The sequence below is a fragment of the Lagenorhynchus albirostris genome, chromosome 7 (genome assembly GCF_949774975.1).
Source record: "Lagenorhynchus albirostris chromosome 7, mLagAlb1.1, whole genome shotgun sequence".
NCBI classification, from domain to species: Eukaryota; Metazoa; Chordata; class Mammalia; order Artiodactyla; family Delphinidae; genus Lagenorhynchus; species Lagenorhynchus albirostris.
In genome coordinates, this window is record NC_083101.1 from 2,176,604 (window position 1) to 2,196,178 (window position 19,575).

Below are 19,575 nucleotides of genomic sequence, written 5' to 3' on the forward strand. Positions count from 1 at the left end.
CTGGGGCCCCGCTGGGCTCAGGGCTGGGTCTGGAGGAGGTACCAGCTTTCCCATCCCTGCGTCACCGCCTGAGCCGCCCGGGTCCCCAGCCCACGCGCATCGGCCAGGAAAGACTCAGACAGGAGTGCGCACTGGTTCATGCCTTTATTGCTGAAGGAGGAACGCCCCCGAGCAGGAGACCCCAGGCGGGGCCCGGAGGGGCCTGGGTCCCAAGAGGGGTGACTTTGGTCCTGGTGCCTCCTGACCCTGCTGGTGGGGGAGGTGGGGGTGACGTCATCTGTCCCCAGAGGCGCCAAGGCACCCGGGCCCTGAAATGGACACGGGGCTCTCCTGTGATTCCTGGGGAACCTGCTGGACCCTCGCCAGCGCCCCCTTCCCCGGGCTGGGCCTGGGGGTGCAGGACGGCCCCTCCTCGGGAGAGGGACCCCCACCTCCCCCCTCAGGTGGAGTGTCTGTCACCGGTGCCCGCTTCCGGAGCCTCCACCTTGGCCCTCGGCCCTGCCCAGAGGGAGCAGGGGGAGGTCAGCAAGCGAGTGAGGCCAGGACACAGGAAACGACCTCCCCAAAGGCCACCCCTCGAGAGTGGGCACGCGGCCAGCGGCTCGGCAGTCGCCAGGAGAGACCCCAGCTTCCAGCCATTCCCCCAGGGGGACCCCAGGGCCTGATGGGGGAGCCCGGGCCCCACCAAGACCCCCACCCTGTGCACATGCCCAGGATGTGGGGCAGGGGGGTTACGTTACCCCCAGGGCGCCGGCAGGAGCTCACCTAGACGCGGCACTGCTCTGTGGGGGAGGGAGAGCCGTGCGGAAGGGTCAGGACGGGACTGGACGCCCCGGGGACAGAGGGGTCTGGCAGGGGGTGGGGAGGGGGCCCACCTCGGGGGCGCTGCGCCCTCGCCCCCTTCCTCCCGGCAGCCGTGGGGAGAATGGGGGTCCAGCAAGGGGGGAAGATGCTCCCCTGATTCTCACCCTGGGCAGGGCTAAGTTCACCCTTCCTCTGGCTCAGGTCCAGGTTGATCCGCATGTGCTCGGGCAGAGACTCCAGGACTCTTTCGAATTTCTCCAAGACCTCGTTGTCCACTTGCAGGGTCCTGGCTGTGGGGGAGGGGTCAGTCCCTGGGGGCATCCCCGCTCCCCCCGCCCCCCGAGAGCTCGGGGACCCTGAGGCCCCCCCCCCCCCCCCGCCCAGGAGGGAGCGCAGGAAGGAGGCACTGATGCGCTGGGATCTGTAGAGCTTGGTCTAGCCCTGCTTCCCAGGGTGGTCTGCAGGGCCCCGCCCCCTGCCCTCCAGGGCCCCGCCCCCTGCCCCCCCTCGGCCCATCCCCCTCCTCCTCCTCCCGGGGCAGCGCTGGGGGTCTGCACGGTCACAGAGGAGAGGCACCCGCCTCGCCCCTATCCTGGTCTCCCCCAGTCCCCCTGGGCTGACTGACTTGACCAGGAGCCTCCACTGCCCGCCATGGCCACCTTGGGAGCATCACCCGTATATTTACTTTGGTCAGAAAATCTCCCTTTAAAGCTGGTTGCATAACTGAAAGTGCTCTGAAGTCGTTAAGAATCTCCTCCTATAAGACTGTTGATGAGTATTAGCCATTTGTACCAGCTGGTCGGTGAGGCCCCTCCACGCAGGGAGAAACCCCCGAGCCTCCTGCGTCAGTCCCGCTGGCCTGTCCCGGACCTTGTCCCAAGCATCTCCTGCCCTGCACGTCACCCCACATCTGGCGGCCAGTGTCGGGCGCCACGGCTGGGACCTTTGCTAGCATGACCTGTAGGGGCCAGCGAGGCAGCCCCTCTCCCCCTCCTCCCACCAGGGGCCAGGAAGGTGCGGGGGAGTCTTGAGCGTCCCTTATTCACAGCTTGACCAAAGGCCACGTCTCTGACGAGGAGTGGCCCCTCCGGACACGCCCCACGGGGTCAGCCACGTACACAGGTACTGGCATATCGCGCCGTGCTCATCGGTGGGCGTGGGGGCCTCCATGCAGAAGATCATGTAGGTGGTGTAGTCTGTGTCCAGCACGGAAATCTTTCTTTCCCCGTGATCTGGAAAAGGGGCCGAAATGGAGCCTGAGATCTTGTCTGAGTCCCTCCACCATGTCCGTCGGGGCACCCGGATCATCGCCTGGGAGCGCTCTCTCCCACGGCAGCCACTGGGCTCGGAATATCTGCTCCCGGACACCGAGGGGACGCCCTCCCTACTGGGTACCAGAAGCCCACCACCGGCAGCACAAGTTTTATGGACCCCCAGTGGGGACTCTCCGAGCCGCACCGTCTGGGCGAGACCAGCCCGTCCGCACTCAGGCCGAGACTGGAAACAGCTCTTAAATGTTGGTGCCCTAACCCACCCCCGGGTGCATAGGACACATACCCGCTTCCTTCCATCTACACCAAGCAGGGGGTGCAGAAGGGGCAGGAAAGCATGGGGATCCCAGGCCTTGTCCCCCTGAGAGTACCTTCCACAGCGTGGGAGAAGCAGGGCCTGGTGCACAGGACGAGGCCACACACTCAAGCCCGACTCCTGCTGCCCAGATGGCGGGATGGCGAGCGTCTCAGAGCATCAGGCGACGCCCCGCATGTGCTGGGGTTACCCCAAGGGAGCATGGGGCCCGGGCTGGGGGCACTCACCGTCGACCTTGAATACAGCAGGGTCCTCGGTCTTCTGAGCCAGGATGGTCTTCTCAACACACTTTTGGTTTTCCCTGAAAAGCCAGATGGTGGTGGGGGTCATTCACAAACCCTGCAGAGGGACAGGAGCTGCGCTCCGGGAAGTGTCCTCAGGGCAGGAGGACACCTGGGCCGCCCAAAGCACCGTCACCAGGTGCTGGCCTGAGTGGGAGCGGCCCTCCTTGGACCCAAACGGGTGACTCAGGAAGTTGACAGTGGGGCAGACAGAGTCGGCCAGGAACCCCACGGGAGAGCTGGCTGGTGGCCGAAGGCATGTGGCAGCTCAGAACTGACCCTGTCTGCATGGGGCTTTGGACACAGTGTTTCCAAGAATACTGGTCTCATCATGACCCAGAGTCCCCCGACGCCCCGGCTCCCCCACTCTGGGGGCAGGTGGGGCTCATGGTGGAAACTGCCCAGGCCCTGAGGACCCAAGCCTGCAGCTGCCCAGTGGTCTCCACACAGGCCTCTCCCCACACTGACCCCGGGGCCGCTCTGTGTAGCCGCCTCTTGCCCCACAGCCCCTGGGCAGGGCTCCAAGGGGACCAAGAACCTCCAAGCCCTGTTTCCCCGTCCCTGGGGCCCCGGACCCGCCCACAGTGCAGCTGGGGCCCACCTGGAGCCCTGCCCGCCGCCCACCAGTCCTGGAGCTGCCCCCACTGGCCCGCAGCCCCGGGGAAGGGGTGGTGCCGTGTCACGGCGGGCGGGGCTCACCCACCATTTCTGCAGGATGATCTCCAGGTCGCCCTGGGGGGTGGGCCTCAGCTCCTCCACGTTCACTCTCAGGGGGCCGCTCTCGGCGTCCAGGAGGGAGATGTCGCTGGCCGCCATGGCCACGGAGTGCCACGTCCCTGCCACCTGGGGAGGGACCTTGAGCTGCACTCCGGAAAGGGGACCCTAGCCCCACAGTGGGCTCTCAGTCCCGCCTCAACTGGGCCACGCCGAGTCTCCTATGTGCCCGGGTTTCTCAGGAAGCATGATGCGCTAGGGTTCCAGGTGCACCCGGGGATCACCAGCTCTGTGATGACGCCTGAGTGGGGAGTTCTTGCATATTTGGAACAACCCCCGTCTCTGCCGAACCCCCAGCGCAGTCCTAAGTCAGCCCCCATCCAGGTGTGGCAACTTCGAGGACGACTCCACCCCGGGAGGGAGAGGGAAACAGGAGCATCTGGGAACCAAGTGGCTGGAGAGAGACAAGTCCCTCCAACATCTGGGGGATGAAGTGGTCCCCCAATGCTATGGCCTCATTTTGACCCGTGTTAGACTTTCCTGCGCCCTCTCAGCCCCTGACCCCAGCCCCCGGGGCCCACGCCCATACCTCTCTTATGTCCAGACCCTCCACTTTATTGGGAATGTGGGCAGCCTGGGCGCCACACACGAGGGCCAAGCCCAGGGCGAGCAGGAGACTCTTCATGGCTGCAGCCGTGGTGGCACTTCTGAGCTCTGGAGAGAAGGGAAGTCCGGGGCAGAGGGCTTGGGGCCTTATATAGGAGGAGGCCATGCGGTTCCCCGAATGCCCTGTGACTCATCCTTGGGGCCACGAAGACACTGTCTTCCAGGACAGCCTGAGGCCCGCTTTCTGTGACAGTATCACTGACTTCCATCCGAGGCCAAGCAGGAAGGTGCCCTGTGTCCCTGGGCCTGGACAGTTCCTGCTTGGCCCCAGGCAGGAAGGGTCTAGGGTGTGGGTCCAGGCTTGCCGCCAGTGTCAGGAACACTTCCTGGGTCGGGCTCTTGGACAAGGACAGGTCAGAGCCAGCACTGAGGACAGCTGTGTCCTGGAGGGCGGGCCCGTGGGTCGGCCGGGGTCTGGAGAGCCCCATGCCAGCCATGACCCAGGGACATGTGCCAGGGGGTGACCCTCTGCCCCACACCGGGGGCTCATATCACCACACTCCTGATGGGTCCCCTGCACAAGCTGTCCCCGTGTGTGTGCACCCAGTTCACACAACCACCTGAGTGTGCACGCCCGGGGCTGCCGTGTGCTCCATGAGGGGGCGGCACGAGGACCCCCCCCACCATCTTGCTCCCATGTCGTCATCTGTGGGAAGGGCCGGGGTGCCCACATGGCTCTGGTACAACCCCCATGGCCCTTGTTCCCCTTCCCAGTGCCACCCCCTCAGGCCGGCTCTAGGTGTCCCAAGCGTGGGCAGCTGCCTCCTTCACCCCCGAGCCTGTCCAGGATCCGGCCCTGCTTCCATCTCTTCTGCTATGATTGGGACCTTAGGAGTCTGGAGCCCCATCTTTGGGCAAGGCCTGCTTCAGCATTGCTGGAGGAGGGTGTACACTGCCCCCAAGGTGAGAGTCAACCCCGAGAGGCAAGAAGCAGAGACTGAGGCAAGTGAGGCGGCCGAAGGCTTGTGTGAGCGGGGAGGGGCAGCCCTGGGAGGTTCCTATTGGTGGATTAAAACAATGCACAGTCTGGATGGATGAAGGGATCGATGGGTGGGTGGATAGGTGGATGGATAGATGGGTGGATGGATGGGTGGATGGATGGATGGATGGGTGGATGGATGGATGGATGGGTGGATGGATGGGTGGATGGGTGGGTGGAGGATGGATGGATGGGTGGATGGATGGATGGGTGGGTGGATGGATGGGTGGATGGATGGATGGGTGGATGGATGGGTGGATGGATGGATGGATGGATGGGTGGATGGATGGATGGATGGGTGGATGGGTGGGTGGATGGATGGGTGGATGGATGAGTGGATGGGTGGGTGGATGGATGGGTGGATGGATGGATGGATGGGTGGGTGGATGGATGGGTGGATGGGTGGCTGGATGGATGGATGGATGGATGGGTGGGTGGATGGATGGATGCATGGGTGGATGGGTGGGTGGATGGATGGGGGGATGGATGGATGGATGGGTGGGTGGATGGGTGGTAGATGGATGGATTGGTAGGTGGATGGATGCATGGCTGCATGGGGGGTTACATGGATGAATGGCTTCCTTAACTCATATTGGATGGGCCATTTAGCTTCTCATTCTCATGATCCCTGTGATTTTCCAAGGTGCTTTCATGTACATTGTCACTTTTGCCTTTCACAGAAGTGACAGGAATGAGATACATAGTACCAAGTACATGACCTAAATACACCCGTTGTTAGTGGCCAAGGTTGGCCTTGAGCCAGGTCAGCCAGAAGCTGGCTCTGGAACAGGACGTCACTTCCTCCTCCCAGGGCCTTCCTAGTCCTCGCGTGGGGCCATCCACCTGAGCCCAGGCTGAGCCCTGTGCCTGCCAGGCTCTGCAGACCCCTCAGGCAGTTCCTCACAATGGGTCCTTGTGTCTCACTGGCTCGGTTTTTAGCTCCATCTGGGACTTGCCAACAACCCCAAGTGAAGGCAGAGAGGCAGCTAAGTTTCATAATCAACCGAGTAAGGCAGGAAAGAGGTGAGCCCTAGTGCTTCGGGCTGCAGGTGGTAATTACGGCTTTGAGGTGGTGCTGATATATATTTACCCACAGAGTCAAAGTGGGACTCAGAGTCCTGAACACACGTCCATGTTGTCCCCCCAGCTTCCCTCCCCCACCAGATGGACTCGACACACAGAGGATGATCCAGGCAAAGGGACACTTCCTGAGGCTGCAGCTCATGTTTTAGGGTGATGAAAATCAGAAGCTCCCCCCTTTATGAGCTAGACTATTCCATGGTTCCTGTTTACTGCAAGAAGGTGAGGAGTTGCAGTGCAATGCTTGAGTTAAAAGAGAAAATTGAAGAATATTAGGACATCAAAAGGAAAACATAGCATATCAGGATCTGGGGGAACCAGACAACGCAGGAGAACCCGCTGTCCTAAAAATAATTTCAATAAACAAAAAGAATGACAAGGGATTAATTAGCCCTAGCACAGGAAAATGAGGGGGAAAACACAAACTAAACATGAGAGAATAAGGAAGAAGTTGCAAATATAAAAGCAGAAATGACTGAATTAGAAAATAGAAGAATGATATACTTGATGAAGTGGTAATTCTTCAAAGCTATCAATAAAATAGATATACCATTAGGTAACCTAATTAAAAAAGGAAAAATACACAAAATAATAAATGCTATTGTGAAAATAACCACAAAAGGAGAAGAAAGTAAAAAACCATTAGAAAGTAAAAGGTTTACTTAACCCCATGGGGAAAAAATGAAAATTTCCATGAAAAGGTAATTTTCTAGGAAAACGTAAGTTACTCAACTGGACAGTGAAAGAGTTATGTTAATGGACTAATTTCGTAGAAAAACTAGAAAAAAGAAATTATTAAAGAGTTATTTTCTGCCCCAAAAAACACCACTTCCAGGCAGTTTTACAGTGAAAATCTAGCACAACTTTAAGGAACAGTTAGTTTGAGAGCTAGAAAATTGAGGAAACTTCCCATCATTTTTATGAAGTTAGGACTTTATTTTCAAACCCTGATAATTAAGTTATAGACCAATCTCATTTTTTAGTATCAATGTAAAATTACTAACTAAAATATTATCAAACAGAACCCAACAACACTTTTTTTGTTTGTTTGTTTTGTTTTGTGGTACGCGGGCCTCTCAGTGTTGTGGCCTCTCCCGCTGCGGAGCACAGGCTCCGGACGCACAGGCTCAGCGGCCATGGCTCACGGGCCCAGCCGCTCCGCGGCATGTGGGATCTTCCCGGACCAGGGCACGAACCCGTGTCCGCTGCATCGGCAGGCGGACTCTCAACCACTGTGCCACCAGGGAAGCCCCCAGCAACGCTTTTAAAGGGTGATACCCAGATGTTGATTCTAGGATTGTAAGAAGTTTTCATATTTGTAAATCTATTGATAAAAGTAATCATAGATTATGAGGAAAATTGTAAGATGGTTTCTATTGAGACTATCACGACTGATCAGTTTCAAAATTATTTTTAACAATAAATTTAATAATTATTACAAAAACTCAGTATGAAAAAAATTTACACTCCTGAGGACGCAACAAAAGACATAAACAAAGGAAAGATATAATTATGGATAGAGCATTCCAGAAAGATGTCAATTCTCCCTAAGTCAAGCTATAAATGCAATTCCACTAAAATATCAACCATATTTCTTACCGGACCCTTTGATTCTAAAATTGACCATATAAGTAAGAATAACACGTAGGGACTTCCCTGGTGGTGCAGTGCTTAAGAATCCATCTACCAACGCAGCGGACACAGGTTTGAGCCCTGGTCCGGGAAGATCCCACATACCACAGAGCACAGAGCCCGTGCGCCACAACTACTGAGCCTGAGCTTTAGAGCCCGTGAGCCACAACTACTGAGCCTGCATGCCACAACTGCTGAAGCCCGTGCGCCTAGAGCCCGTGCACCACAATGAAGAGCAGCCCCCGCTTGCCGCAACTGGAGAAAGCCCGCGTGCAGCCACGAAGACCCAATGCAGCCAAAAATAAATAAATAAATTTTTAAAAACAAGAAAAGAAAAATTGTGCAAGAATTCCTGCGGGTAAACTCCTGGGATTAGCTCTGCAGGTAAAGGGTTGCACCTGTGGAGCTCTGGGGTCCTGCGCACTGTTCTCCCAGACAGGAGTGTCCTTCCACGCTTCCCTCTAGAGGACCTGCTGGGCCTCTGCTTCCTCACACTGTCCCCAGGGCTGGTCGCCACCAGACTAGAAACCTGTCGGTGTGGTGTTGACAGCGCCGTCTCCACGGCGTCTACATCTGTGTGTCCTCACTGGGAGGTCAAGCGTCTCTGACCTGTACCGACCACGTGTGTGGCCTCTTGTTGGAGCCGCACATGTGTGTTCTCTGTCCCTTTTTAAAACATTGACTTTCAAGATCTGGGGGACCACAGGGGTGTCAAACCTTTCTCTGGCCCTGGGACGTGAGGAGTGCTGCTCCAGTTTGCGGTTTGTCTCCCCAGCTTTCTACATGTTTCTTGTTTCTGTTTGGCCATGGGAAGAGCCAGGCGTTTCCCTTCTGTCTTCTGGCTCTGGGGCCATACTCAGAACAGGGGTCTCTACCCTGAGACTGCACACATATTTACAAAAAAGACTTCAATTTGTACATCCCATCTTTAATCCATCTGGCATTTCCCTTTCATATAACAAAAATGCTATTTCAAATAAAAACAAAAATTAACCAGTCCCCACTTAAAATATGTAGACTACATAAAAAGATGCCTATAGCATGATTCCATTTACAGGAAACATCCAGACAGGTAAAGACACAGAGATAGAAAGCAGATTAGGGGCTGCAGGCTGGGAGAGGGAGGAATGGGGAGTGAGCGCTTTGGGTTTTTTTCTTTTTCTTTCTTTTCTTTCTTTTTTTTTTTTTTTTAGGTAAGAAGTAGCTGTCTTTAGGGAGATACACAGTCCATAGACAGAGTGTGGGCCATCTCGGAAAGCGAGAGGCCCTGGGAGATACACATTCTGTAGACAGAATGAGGTCCTTCTCAAAAGGCGAGAGCGGCCAGGGAGTGAGCGCTTTGGGTCAGGCTTTCCTTCTGCGAGTGAAACAGTCTGGCCCGAGACGGTGGGGAAGGATGCACGTGACTGTGAATGTACTCGATGCTCATGAAGTGCACGATTTAAAATGTAAAAACTTAAATGCCATTATGTTAAGGCCTAAAAGAAAAGGCATCACAAATAATGTAAAATGAAAAAGTAAAAATTAAAAAAGCAAAAACAGAACAGAAATAACAGGGGAGGGGAAGGAAAGTTCTGGGTCCGGGGGAGCAGGTAGAAGGTGTGGGTCAGAGCCGGCATTGAGGGCGGAGCCAGAGCCTGTTCTCCCTGCAGGGCTGGCGGGTCCAGGGCTGGCTCTGGGTCTCCACAGGAGCAGGTGCAGGTGACCTTCCCAGGCTGTCTGGGGTCCTCGTTCGGGAGACCCTTTCATGTCGGCGCTCACTCCAACCTGTGCTGCCCTCGTGGGCCGCGAGGATGCCCCTCACTCAGGGAAACAGAGGGGTGTCCCCGTCGAAAAGCTCCTCACTGATCTCCCGAGTGGAGCCCTGAAAAGACAGTGACCGGCAGTGGCCCTGAGGACCCAAGAGTCCTGCCCGCCTGAGGTAGATGCTTCTTCTGCCCACTGGACCCTCTGCTCCCAGATCAGGCACCGACCTGTGTCTGCACAGACCTCTACCCGGGACGAAGTGAGACCCACCTCCAGGACTGGGGATAGACCTCGGGCAGAAGGGCACCGCCCCAGCTCCGCACATCCCACCCCGTCACCTTGACCTGGGGGGTCAACACGACTGGCCCCTCATCGGGGCAGGCCAACTTGACACGAACCCTCCCTTCCATGCACACGGGGAGGGGACACAGAGCTCCCCAGGTGGGACCCCAGGGGCGGCCTGGTTGGGACCGGGCTGCCCTGGGCCTACCTGTGTCACCTAAGGGTGCCTCCAGGCAAATGGCCAGACGCGTGTGCGACCACGGCCTCAGGACATCAGGACGCAGCAGGAGGACACGTTGCTCATTCCAGGGCTCTGGCCGAGCGAGCTGGCCAGGGGCTTCTCTAGAACGTGGTGCCTGGTGACCGGGTTCGAAGTTCTGTGGGGCTCTGTCGTCGGGGGAGTGAGGTCACTTCCTGGGGTCCCCATACTCGGGCTTCCTGCTCAGACATGAGCTCCCCAAGGGCCCTTCTGGGCTGCTGACTGCTCACCCCCACCCCATGCTGTGTCCCTGCACGGTGACACCCACAGGGAGGCCCGGGTGCCGCCAGGACCCCAGCTCTGGGGACACAGCTGGGCTCAGACCCGGCTCCCCCTGGTCACCAGTGATGTGACCCTGGACAGCCTGTGTGCCTCTCAGGGCCTCACCAGTCTCCCCACCTGCACAGTGGGGTCATTCTAACATCTACTTCCTAGAAGCGTCATCAGGCGTAGACACCTATGAACACCTACAGTGCCTGTAGAGCCCATGGGCTGGGATCACACAGGGCTCATCACAGGCTTGGCAGTGGGAGGCCCACAGGAAGGGCTGGGGTAGCGCAGAACGCAACTCACACAGGCCTGCGTCTGCCCGGGGGTCTAGGGACAGTCGCTTCGCTCCTATCTCTTTCTCAGTACCCCCCGGGAGGGGTGAAAGTAATGACACTCTGACATCATCCCCCTCTAGCAACAACCTTCCAGGTCCTCCTGTCATGTTTAAACTCAGGTCCAGGCGTCTCACCTCGGCCTGTGGGTGGGCCGCCCCACGACGGCTCCCAGCGTCCCTGCCTCTGCCACACATGCCTGTGTCATCCCTCCCCTGAGGGTGGATGGGCTTTGGGACTGGGTTCAAACTAACAGAATTGGGCAAAAGGGATGGGCGGTTGTTTCCAAGACTGGTTTATGAAAAGTCTGTGACTTTCTGCCTGGTTCCCTCCCTCCTGTGTTCATTCTCTCTCCCTGTCTCTGTCTCTCTGTCTCTGGTCCAATGTTCTAGAGAAGCAAGATCAGGTATTAACGAGCTGCCCTAAGAGGCTCCAGTGCAAAGAACCGACACTGGGTCCCGGCCCACAGACAGGAAAGACCCGAGCCCCCGTCCAAACTGAATCCCGCCAATAACCCGAGAATGATCTCAGAGACAGACCCCACCCTGAGTGAGCCTCAGCTGAGACCACAGCCCAGCCTCCTGGGGGACCTCGGGGCAGAGGCTCCCAGCTGAGCTGAGCCTGCCTCCTGGTCACAGACACTGAGAGGGTCAGTGTTTGTCCTTGTACGCGCTACGTTAGGGGATGCTGTCGCCGAGCACAGACACCGGGACGTCCTTCCGCCCCGGGTCTGGCCCTGCCTCCCCCATCCCCCCACCTCCTCTCCTCCCAGCTCTCTCCAGCCACACTGGCTCCTGTCTCGCCTGCTCTCCGGCCAGAGTCTCTTCTGCCTCCGAGTCTCTGCACCTTTGAGCTCCACGCCCCCCCCCCCCCAGCTCACTGTCACGGAGTGTGCAGGGCTGGCTGCTCTTGTCTTTCTGGTCCCGGCATCAATGTCACCAGGGAGCCTTTTAGACCCCAGGGGCTCCTGGCCCTCCTTCCAGGGCCCTGACTCATTCCCTAGAGCACTTGCTCTTCTCTCCCACGTGGATTTGCTTTCCTGCTCTTGTCCATCTGCCCCTCCAGGCTGTGAGCTCCTGCAGGGCAGGGACCATCTGTCATGTCAGCACCATCCCCAGGGCTAACAGGGCCCCTGCTCAGGGTGAGCGCAGGGGGGACGGTAGCTGAATGATCTATAGAGGGTCTCAGAGCCCCCTCCCGCCTCTGAACAGCTCCCACTGTGGGCCTGGAGGCTAACAATAAAAGGTGCCTGTTGGGTCCGCGGCAGGGGGACGCCCAGAATGACCCCGGGTGTCCCTTCCCTGCTCCAGTTGCTCCATCCAGTAGAGTGCGCACAGCCTGCCCCCTCGTGGTCATCCCTGGAACTGCAGCCCCAGGCAGGAGACCAGAAAACTAACCACAGAACTTGTTGGGGGTCCTCAAGGCAGTGGTTCCACCAGCGCCGAGGCGGCAAACGAGCGGGACCTGCCGGCTCCTGGGGGATGAGAGGGACCTCAGAGCCTCTCTTGCTCCCCTCCTTCCCTCCACTGTCCCGGTATCCAGTTCACTCCGGAGGCCTCCTCATCCCAACCAGGGCAGTGACTCCACCCACTTCCAAATGCGGACCCCCAGGCGCCAACAAGGAGGGTCTTGTCCCTGGTCCCCGACGAGTGGTCCAGTCTCTGCCACCTTCTGCACCCCCAGGTCCCCAGTCCCCCAAGTCTGTCCCCTGCTCAGAAGGGCCTCGGGGGGTAGAAAGCATTTTCCAAGGACTTGGAGCACAGGGGGTCAGGGATGGAGAACCAAGGCCCGCAGACTCCTCTGCAAGCTTATGGACCCTAGGGATCACCCCGTCTGTGCACCCACTTTACAGAGAAGTAAGCTGAGGCCTCCTCTCCTGCAGCCCCTCCACAGTAGGGAGGGGATCTCATCCTAGTGCCCGGTGCCCAGAGTGGTGGACACAGGGCCCAGACCTTGTCTTCTCCAGGCAGCTCTAGCGATGGCCCAGGCCAGGCAGCCCCCTGGGCACCCCCTGCCATCAGCCTGGCATCTCTCGCCTCCCTATGCTAGGGCTGGGCATGTCGCTAGGGGGTCATTATCCCTGCCCCGTGGCAGAGCTGCCCCCAACCCCCTCCTTCTCACCCCTTGTTCCTCCCCCGTGTGCACTTCCCTCTGACCCCCGGCAGGACAGAGAGAGAGAGAGAGAGAGAGAGAGAGAGAGAGAGAGAGAGAGAGAGAGTGTGTGTGTGTGTGTGTGTGTGTGTGTGTGTGTGTGTGTGTGTGTGCGCGCACGCACACACGTGCCCTCATGGAGACGCCCAGAGGAATCAGCCCCACATGGGAAGGGGTGGGCAGGTGTCCTCCAGGATCTGAGGGGCTCTCATCCCAGAGTAAACCCCATGGGAGGGTTGAGGCTGGCGGGGGAGGCGAGAACCGTCCCCGCTCCTCCGGACTCTGCCTACCTCCCAGCCCCAGGCAGACCCTGCCTCTCCCGGCCTCATGACGTGCTGGACGCGGACCTGCCTCAGCCCAGCTCTACGAGGACGCCCCCGGGCTCTCCCCTCTGGACCGTGTGGGGAGGACCCGCTCAGGGTGATACCGGCCTCCCTGACGCGTAGCTGCCCGGCCTCACGTTCACGGCCGGGCGCGCGCACAAGACCCAGGATGCTGCGTGCACGTGACCGCGCCCCACAGAGCGCATGCGCAACGCCTACAGCTCCCCGCGCGGCTGGTCCCGCGTCCCACCCCCTGCTAACTGCTCTACGTCACCCCCGCTGCGTTCCCTGAGCCGTAGGCCCACCGTCCCCCGGCAGGTGGGCTGCAGGACGCCGGGCTGGGTGGGTCGGACATCTGGGGACACGCGGGTCACTGAATATACCCCCACCCGCTCTCCTCGTCTCCAAGCTCCATCCCAGGGTCCGGCTCGGGGCATGGCTGGGTCAGGGGGACCTGGAGGGGGCAGTAGACATCCAGTCCAGCGTCTCCTCTGCCCCCACCCCACATGTGTCTCCTCACCGTACCCCGGACCCAAGGTCCAGCCTGTCCCTGGCTGCGGTCCTGGCTGGAGGAGGAGGGGCTGGCGGGGGCCCACCATCCCGATGGGCGAGTGTTGGGGTCACTTACTGTTATTAGGGAGCCCTCTGGGCACTCAGTGATTTCGCCCCACTTTGTAGGGGAGCAGCGGCCCCAGCACTGAAGGCCACTCAGCTCTGATGACCAAGTCCAGCCGTGAACGGGGGACTCAGAATCATTGCTCTTCACCCTCACTGAGCCTGCGCTGACCATCAGAGGCCTTGACCTGTGTCGGGCTCCACAGCCAGGGCACCTCCTGAGTCGAAGCACTTTGGGTGCCTTTGTCTCCCTGCTTTAATCCCCAGCACCCATTCCCAAGGTCAGAGTCACTGACCCCATCTTGGATGGAGCAAACTGAGGCAGTGAGAGTCACCACACGAGCTTGCCTGTCACAGGGCTGTGATGAGGCCCCGCTGTGGGGTGAGCCCTGGTCAATCTGACCCCAAAGTCTGTGGTTGCACAGGAGCCCAAGGTTGTGGCCTCTGAGCCCAGCTTGGAGGTGAGTCCCTCATGGATGGGGGGCTACAGGGAGGGACACTGCAGGCAGGGGCTCTGAGGGGGGAGGGCTTGGTGAGGTCCCTGGGGGATAAAGGCTGCAGGGAGGCTGGAATGGGGGTGAGGGGTGCACGCTGGGGAGGGCGTCTGGACCAGACCACACAGGGCTCTGAGTGCCAGGCTAGGAGTTGGGGTCACCACTAGTTAGGAGGGATCTGGGGACATGATATCGGCTGTCCCATCGGCCACAGCAGCCTAGATCTGGAGGGAGCGTAGTGGCCATGGTATTCACGCCCCCTCAAGCATGGGTCTCCAATAACCCACCAGCATGAGGAGGCTGCCTCAGTTTCCTCCTTGCGCAGTGAGGGCTGTGGGGGTCATCTGCCTCCTCCCAGGGCTGGGCACGCTCCTGGAGACGGCTGCTTGTCAAAGTAGCCGTTTAGGTGATGTCTGTTTCCAGAGAGTGTAAGTGAGGGGACCAAGGGGACGCCTGCCCACCCAGCTCAGCATGGAGCTCTTGTACGTGTCGCTGTTCTCACGTTCAGGCTGACGGGGATGAGGCAGCGCCGCCCACCTGCTGGACGGAGCGTGACAGTGGGGGGCTGTGTCGCAGAGCCTGGGACATGTTACTCGTGTGTGACCCAGGCTGTCACGCGCCTGGTGGACGCTGAAGACGAGGTGCTGCTGGAGGCCGAGCTGATGCCCGAGGTCTCTGGGGATGATGAGGGCTGCTGACTCCCAGCCCCTGGGGAATGGCAGGGTCAGCAGATGCCCTGCACTGTGCAGGGACCCCATGCCGGCATCCAGCTCTGGGGGCTTCAGCCCCCTTTTGTGGTGTGGAGTGGGGAGCACTTGTCCTGGGAAGGACGAGACTGGGAGAGGCTCTTAGGGAGATGGGTAGTTACCTTGTTTGCCTGGACATCTGGGGACTCTGGGTCACAGCTTATGGGTTTTTTAAAAATTTTATTTATGTTTTTATACAGCAGGTTCTTATTAGTTCTCTATTTTATACATATTAGTGTATATATGTCAATCCCAATCTCCCAGTTCATCCCACCACCACCACCACTCCCCCTCCCGCCCGCTTTCCAGATGTTGGAGCCGGAGGGGCGCTAGCTCTGGAGCTGGGCCAGCTAAGCTCTCTAGCTGGTGTCGGGTCCTGCGCTAGCTCCATGGGAGGTGAGAGGTCCCCTGGTGGTGCCGGCTCTCCTGCAGCTGGTGCAGCAGCTGACTAGCTCCAGAGCTGCTGCTGGAACAGATGATGAGGCTGGTTCCTGCTCCTGAAGGAGGCACCAGATCTCACGGTGAAATGCCTCTAGTTCGAGATCTGCCTTCCGTTTTGTATCTGCTGCTGCAGCTGGATCGAGCTCTTCAGATGTAATAGACCTGGTGCCGGAGCCGATTCTCCATCTCAAGATGGTGCTGAAGCAGGTCACCGACCTGACTGCCTTTCCGTGGACCTCCCCAATGAAAGGAAAATCCCACAGTAGGTGATACTAGAGTTGGCTTCAGATTTGTCTAGTGTTGGGCCTGATGGTGACTCAGGCAGTCGTGTGAGAACTGTGACGGAGGTCGCTCAGCTCCGGAGTGGAAGCCAGGGGTGCTCTAACCCTGGACTGGTCCAAGTGTGGAGCTGGAAGGGGCTCTCGCTCTGCAGCTGGTTCCAGAGCTAGCGCTAGCTCCACGCTCCTGCAAGATCTCGTGCTAGAGATGGACTAGCTTTATAGCCCCCACTTACTGGCTGCAGGTGAGATGCCGTCTCACCTGTTAGGCTGTGACCTCCGAGGGATGGTGTCTGGGGTTCACCATCGTATTCCAGGTGCCCACACACAGTGGGAGCAGTACACAGCTGCTGAATGAATGAATGAATGGATCCAAGAGTGTGTGTTCCAGGTCTCTCATCTGTAAATAACAGCATTCATCTCACAGGGCTGTTGAGAGGATCAGATGACTCATTAACATGTTAAGAGTCTATGATGTACCAGCACTGATGGAGGGCCGAGAGTACAGCAGTGAACAAGCACAGTCCCTGCTCGCACGGAGCTGACTGCAGCGGGGGTTAGATGAGGAAATCGGGTCACAGGCACGTGCCCCAGCTCAGCTGGGAGCAGCAGGTCCTGCAGGCGTCCCTGTCCGGCAGCTCAGCGCCAAGCCAGGTGGGGCCTGTGGTGGAGGGGATGTGGGATCTGAGCATCCAGGCTGCCCATCTTCCCAGTGTAGCCGTTCCCCTCGCTTTGCCCTCCATAAAGCTCGTGTGGGGTATTTGTTCCTAAGGTTCCTCTATGAAGTTGGTCTAGATCCTCTGAGACACACAAGAAGAGCTCCCCACTCTATGTCTTCCTGCTGAAACCCCGGAGAGCAGGGTTTGAGTTCTTTAGGGGAACTAGACAATGTTCTGTGAGGGGACCCCTTCTGGTCAGTGGATGAGCTGGGCCAGAAATCCTGGGCTCTGACCCCCAGTAGCCACAGAGACCAGGGCATGAATGACACACAGGTCAAGGCACATCTCGAGGTGCTTGAGAATGGCAGCCTGACGTCTGAGGGACTGTCCAGTGAGGGCCAGCCCTGCCAGCGGTCAGGACCGGGGGAGATCTTTCCAGATCAGCACTCAGGATCTTCCTCCCTTCACTCTGCTTCCTTATTTTCTGCCTCAATTACATCGTATTTTATCGTGTGGACGGTCATCATTCATTTATCCTGTCCCCTACTGGAGGGAACTGAGATGTTTCCAATCTTTTGCTCTTATGAGGCAGGTGCAGTGAATAACGTGTACACACGTCAAGGGTACAGGTGTTTCTACGGGATGAATTCCCTGAACTGGAATTGCTGAGTCAGAGGGTAAATATATTGGTAATTTTGACAGATATGGCCAAACTGCCTCCATTGGAAAGAAACTTGTATTCCCATCAACAACGAATAAAAGTTCCTATTTCTACACAGCCCTTTCTAACTTACGGATTTGATCATTTTGTCATATTATGAAAAAGACAGGGCATGTTTTCCCCTGTTTTAAGACCATACATTTTTTTGCGAAGTGTCTGCTTTTGCACATTTTTTTCTGTATGACTGCTTTTCTTTCTTAATTTCTAAGAGCTCTTTATATAAGGGGATCGAGCCACTTTGCCTGTGACATGAGGTACAAATATTTGTTCCAACTTTTTTTTAAATTTATTTTTATTTTTGGCTGCATTGGATCTTTGTTGCAATGCGTGGGCTTCCTCTAGTTGCAGCGAGCAGGGGCTGCTCTTCGTTGCAGCGCGTGGGCTTCTCACTGCAGTGGCTTCTCGTTGCAGAGCACAGGCTCTAGGCACGTGGGCGTCAGTAGTTGTGGCTCGTGGACTCTAGAGCACAGGCTCAATAGTTGTGACACATGGGCTTACTTACTCCGTGGCATGTGAGATCTTCCCGGACCAGGGCTCGAACCCATATCACCTGCATTGGCAGGCGGATTCTTAACCACTGCGCCACCTGGGAAGTCCCTGTTCCAACTTCTTGTTTCTAATTTATGTCTTTTCCTCTCGTGTATTGTTAAGATGCCAGTTCTTTCCCATTTATCTATTCATCCAACACAACCATATAAAATGCCTCAGCAGATAACTCCCTGGGGAAAGTGATGCGCTAGTAGAATGTAAAAACCAGAGGGGGGGCTTCCCTGGTGGCGCAGTGGTTGAGAGTCCGCCTGCCGATGCAGGGGACACGGGTTCGTGCCCCGGTCCGGGAAGATCCCACATGCCGCAGAGTGGCTGGGCCCGTGAGCCATGGCCGCTGAGCCTGCGCATCTGGAGCCTGTGCTCCGCAACGGGAGAGCCCACAACAGTGAGAGGCCCGTGTACCACAAAAAAAAAAAAAAAGAAACAAAAAACCAGAGGGGTCCAGCTCTAAGACGAATTATTTGAGGAAACTCTTGCAGCTCCGTGTGCCATGGAGAGCCGCCTACCAGGCTTCATCTTGGACGTTGAACATTTCTGTTCGGCTTTAGCACAGATGTGCAGTCAGCAAATATAGGGCCAATCAGTAAACGTTCATCTTAAATCTCAATAATATCCATAAATTCTATATCTTACTTTAAAAAATCCATTTCTGTCCCAGTTCTCGGTGTTTCCTAAGCAAACCTCAGTGTCCTGGTCCGGTAAACTACAGTGACTATATCACAAGAGTCACTCAAGGTCTGTCCCCTCTCAGAGGCATTCCTCACACCTGCAGCCACTGTGAGAATCAAAGCATAAAATATACCCTCTATGCCATTCCTCTTCTGCCTCTAAAACAGTCACCTTATTACAAGACAAACATTTTAAATTGAATGCTTCTCCTTTGTCTAGGAAGGTCGAGGCATTAAATTAAAGGTGTGCACTTGTGCCCACGCTCCTGGCTGGACCATATGCATTCCTTCTTCTTGTGACCAGCATCCACCATCTTTTCCTTCCAAGGATGTCCTCCCCAGTTTACCCTGGGGTAGGTTTTAAGGGGTTGTCACCATATCCTTGGGTTTGGTCGGGGTTGGGGGCTTTACAGCCCTTAGTACATTAAGCATAGTTGTTCCTGGCCTGGTACTTCCAACATCCTTGCCGTATCTGGGTCTGATGCCTGCTCTGCCTCTTCAAACTGTGTTTTTCATTTTCGTATGTCCTGTAATGTTTCTTGCTGGCTGGACGTGATGCACTGGGTAAAAGGAACTGCTGTGACGGGCCTTTAGTGCCTGCCGTGTGGTGAGGGGTCAGGAGAGGAGCAGACTTCTAGAGTCTGTGATCAGGTCCCCCTCTTTCAGGGACCCTTTGCCTCCAGACGATGGACTTTCCTCTGCTCCTCAGGTGGGACAGGATGGCTCGCGTTTGTTGTTTCCCTTCTCCCACGAGGAAGCCAGAGGGGTTGTTGTTGGGTGTTTCCCTTCCTCCACTGGGAAGGCAGGAGCTGCTGGAGGTGGGTGTTTCCCTCCCCCAGTCAGGGAGGCTCTTGTTAAATAGTTTGTCCCGAGGGCAGACCTTGTTAGGAAGAATGGAACTCTGGGGTGTTTTCCAAAATTGTTCCTCCTCCCCTTCCCCCCCAAACCACAATAAAGGCTCCCACTTGGATTTCTCCTCTCTCTGCCCATCCCGCCTCAGTGCTCCCCCGTGGGGCCCTGTATGGCATTGGAGCCTCCCGTGTTGAGGGCACTCTGTAATAAGATCATCTTCCTTCATGACATTCTTATGTCTGTGTGGACTGCTACACCTCATAAAACAAATCCTAGGTATTGTTAAAACACCATGTGATTTACTTTGACTAATAAAATATTAACAAACTTTCTTTAAAGCAGAGGCTTTAAAATGTATGTGCACTGGACCTCGGTCATTCTTGTTACTGGAAACTCTGAGACCATCATGTGAAGAACCCCAAGCTAGCTTCCTGCAGAATGAGGGG

General features: G+C 57.0%; 1 protein-coding gene and 1 long non-coding RNA gene across 2 annotated transcripts; both read right to left on the reverse strand.

Moving 5' to 3' along the window:
• Window positions 1–128: 128 nt before the first annotated feature.
• Window positions 129–784, reverse strand: LOC132523226 (uncharacterized). Its single transcript, XR_009541432.1, has 2 exons — window positions 741–784; window positions 129–308 (listed from the first exon to the last, which is right to left on the reverse strand). It is a non-coding gene; the product is annotated as an uncharacterized LOC132523226 (long non-coding RNA).
• A 28-nt stretch (window positions 785–812) lies between these two features.
• On the reverse strand, window positions 813–4,071 carry LOC132523120 (beta-lactoglobulin-2-like). Its single transcript, XM_060153670.1, has 6 exons — window positions 3,976–4,071; window positions 3,376–3,515; window positions 2,619–2,692; window positions 1,923–2,036; window positions 969–1,094; window positions 813–823 (listed from the first exon to the last, which is right to left on the reverse strand). Exons 1-6 carry the CDS (start codon window positions 4,069–4,071, stop codon window positions 813–815), a joined length of 561 nt encoding a protein of 186 aa, XP_060009653.1.
• Window positions 4,072–19,575: the final 15,504 nt, after the last annotated feature.

What these genes read in the sequence shown, in the direction of transcription:
- LOC132523120 (XM_060153670.1), bottom strand. Translation starts at nt 4,071, where the DNA reads ATGAAGAGTCTCCTGCTCGCCCTGGGCTTGGCCCTCGTGTGTGGCGCC. An exon ending in GAGATCATCCTGCAGAAATG is followed by an intron (nt 2,693 to 3,375) that starts GTGGGTGAGCCC and finishes CTGGCTTTTCAG; the next exon opens with GGAAAACCAAAAGTGTGTTG. An exon ending in TGCTGTATTCAAGGTCGACG is followed by an intron (nt 2,037 to 2,618) that starts GTGAGTGCCCCC and finishes CCCCTTTTCCAG; the next exon opens with ATCACGGGGAAAGAAAGATT.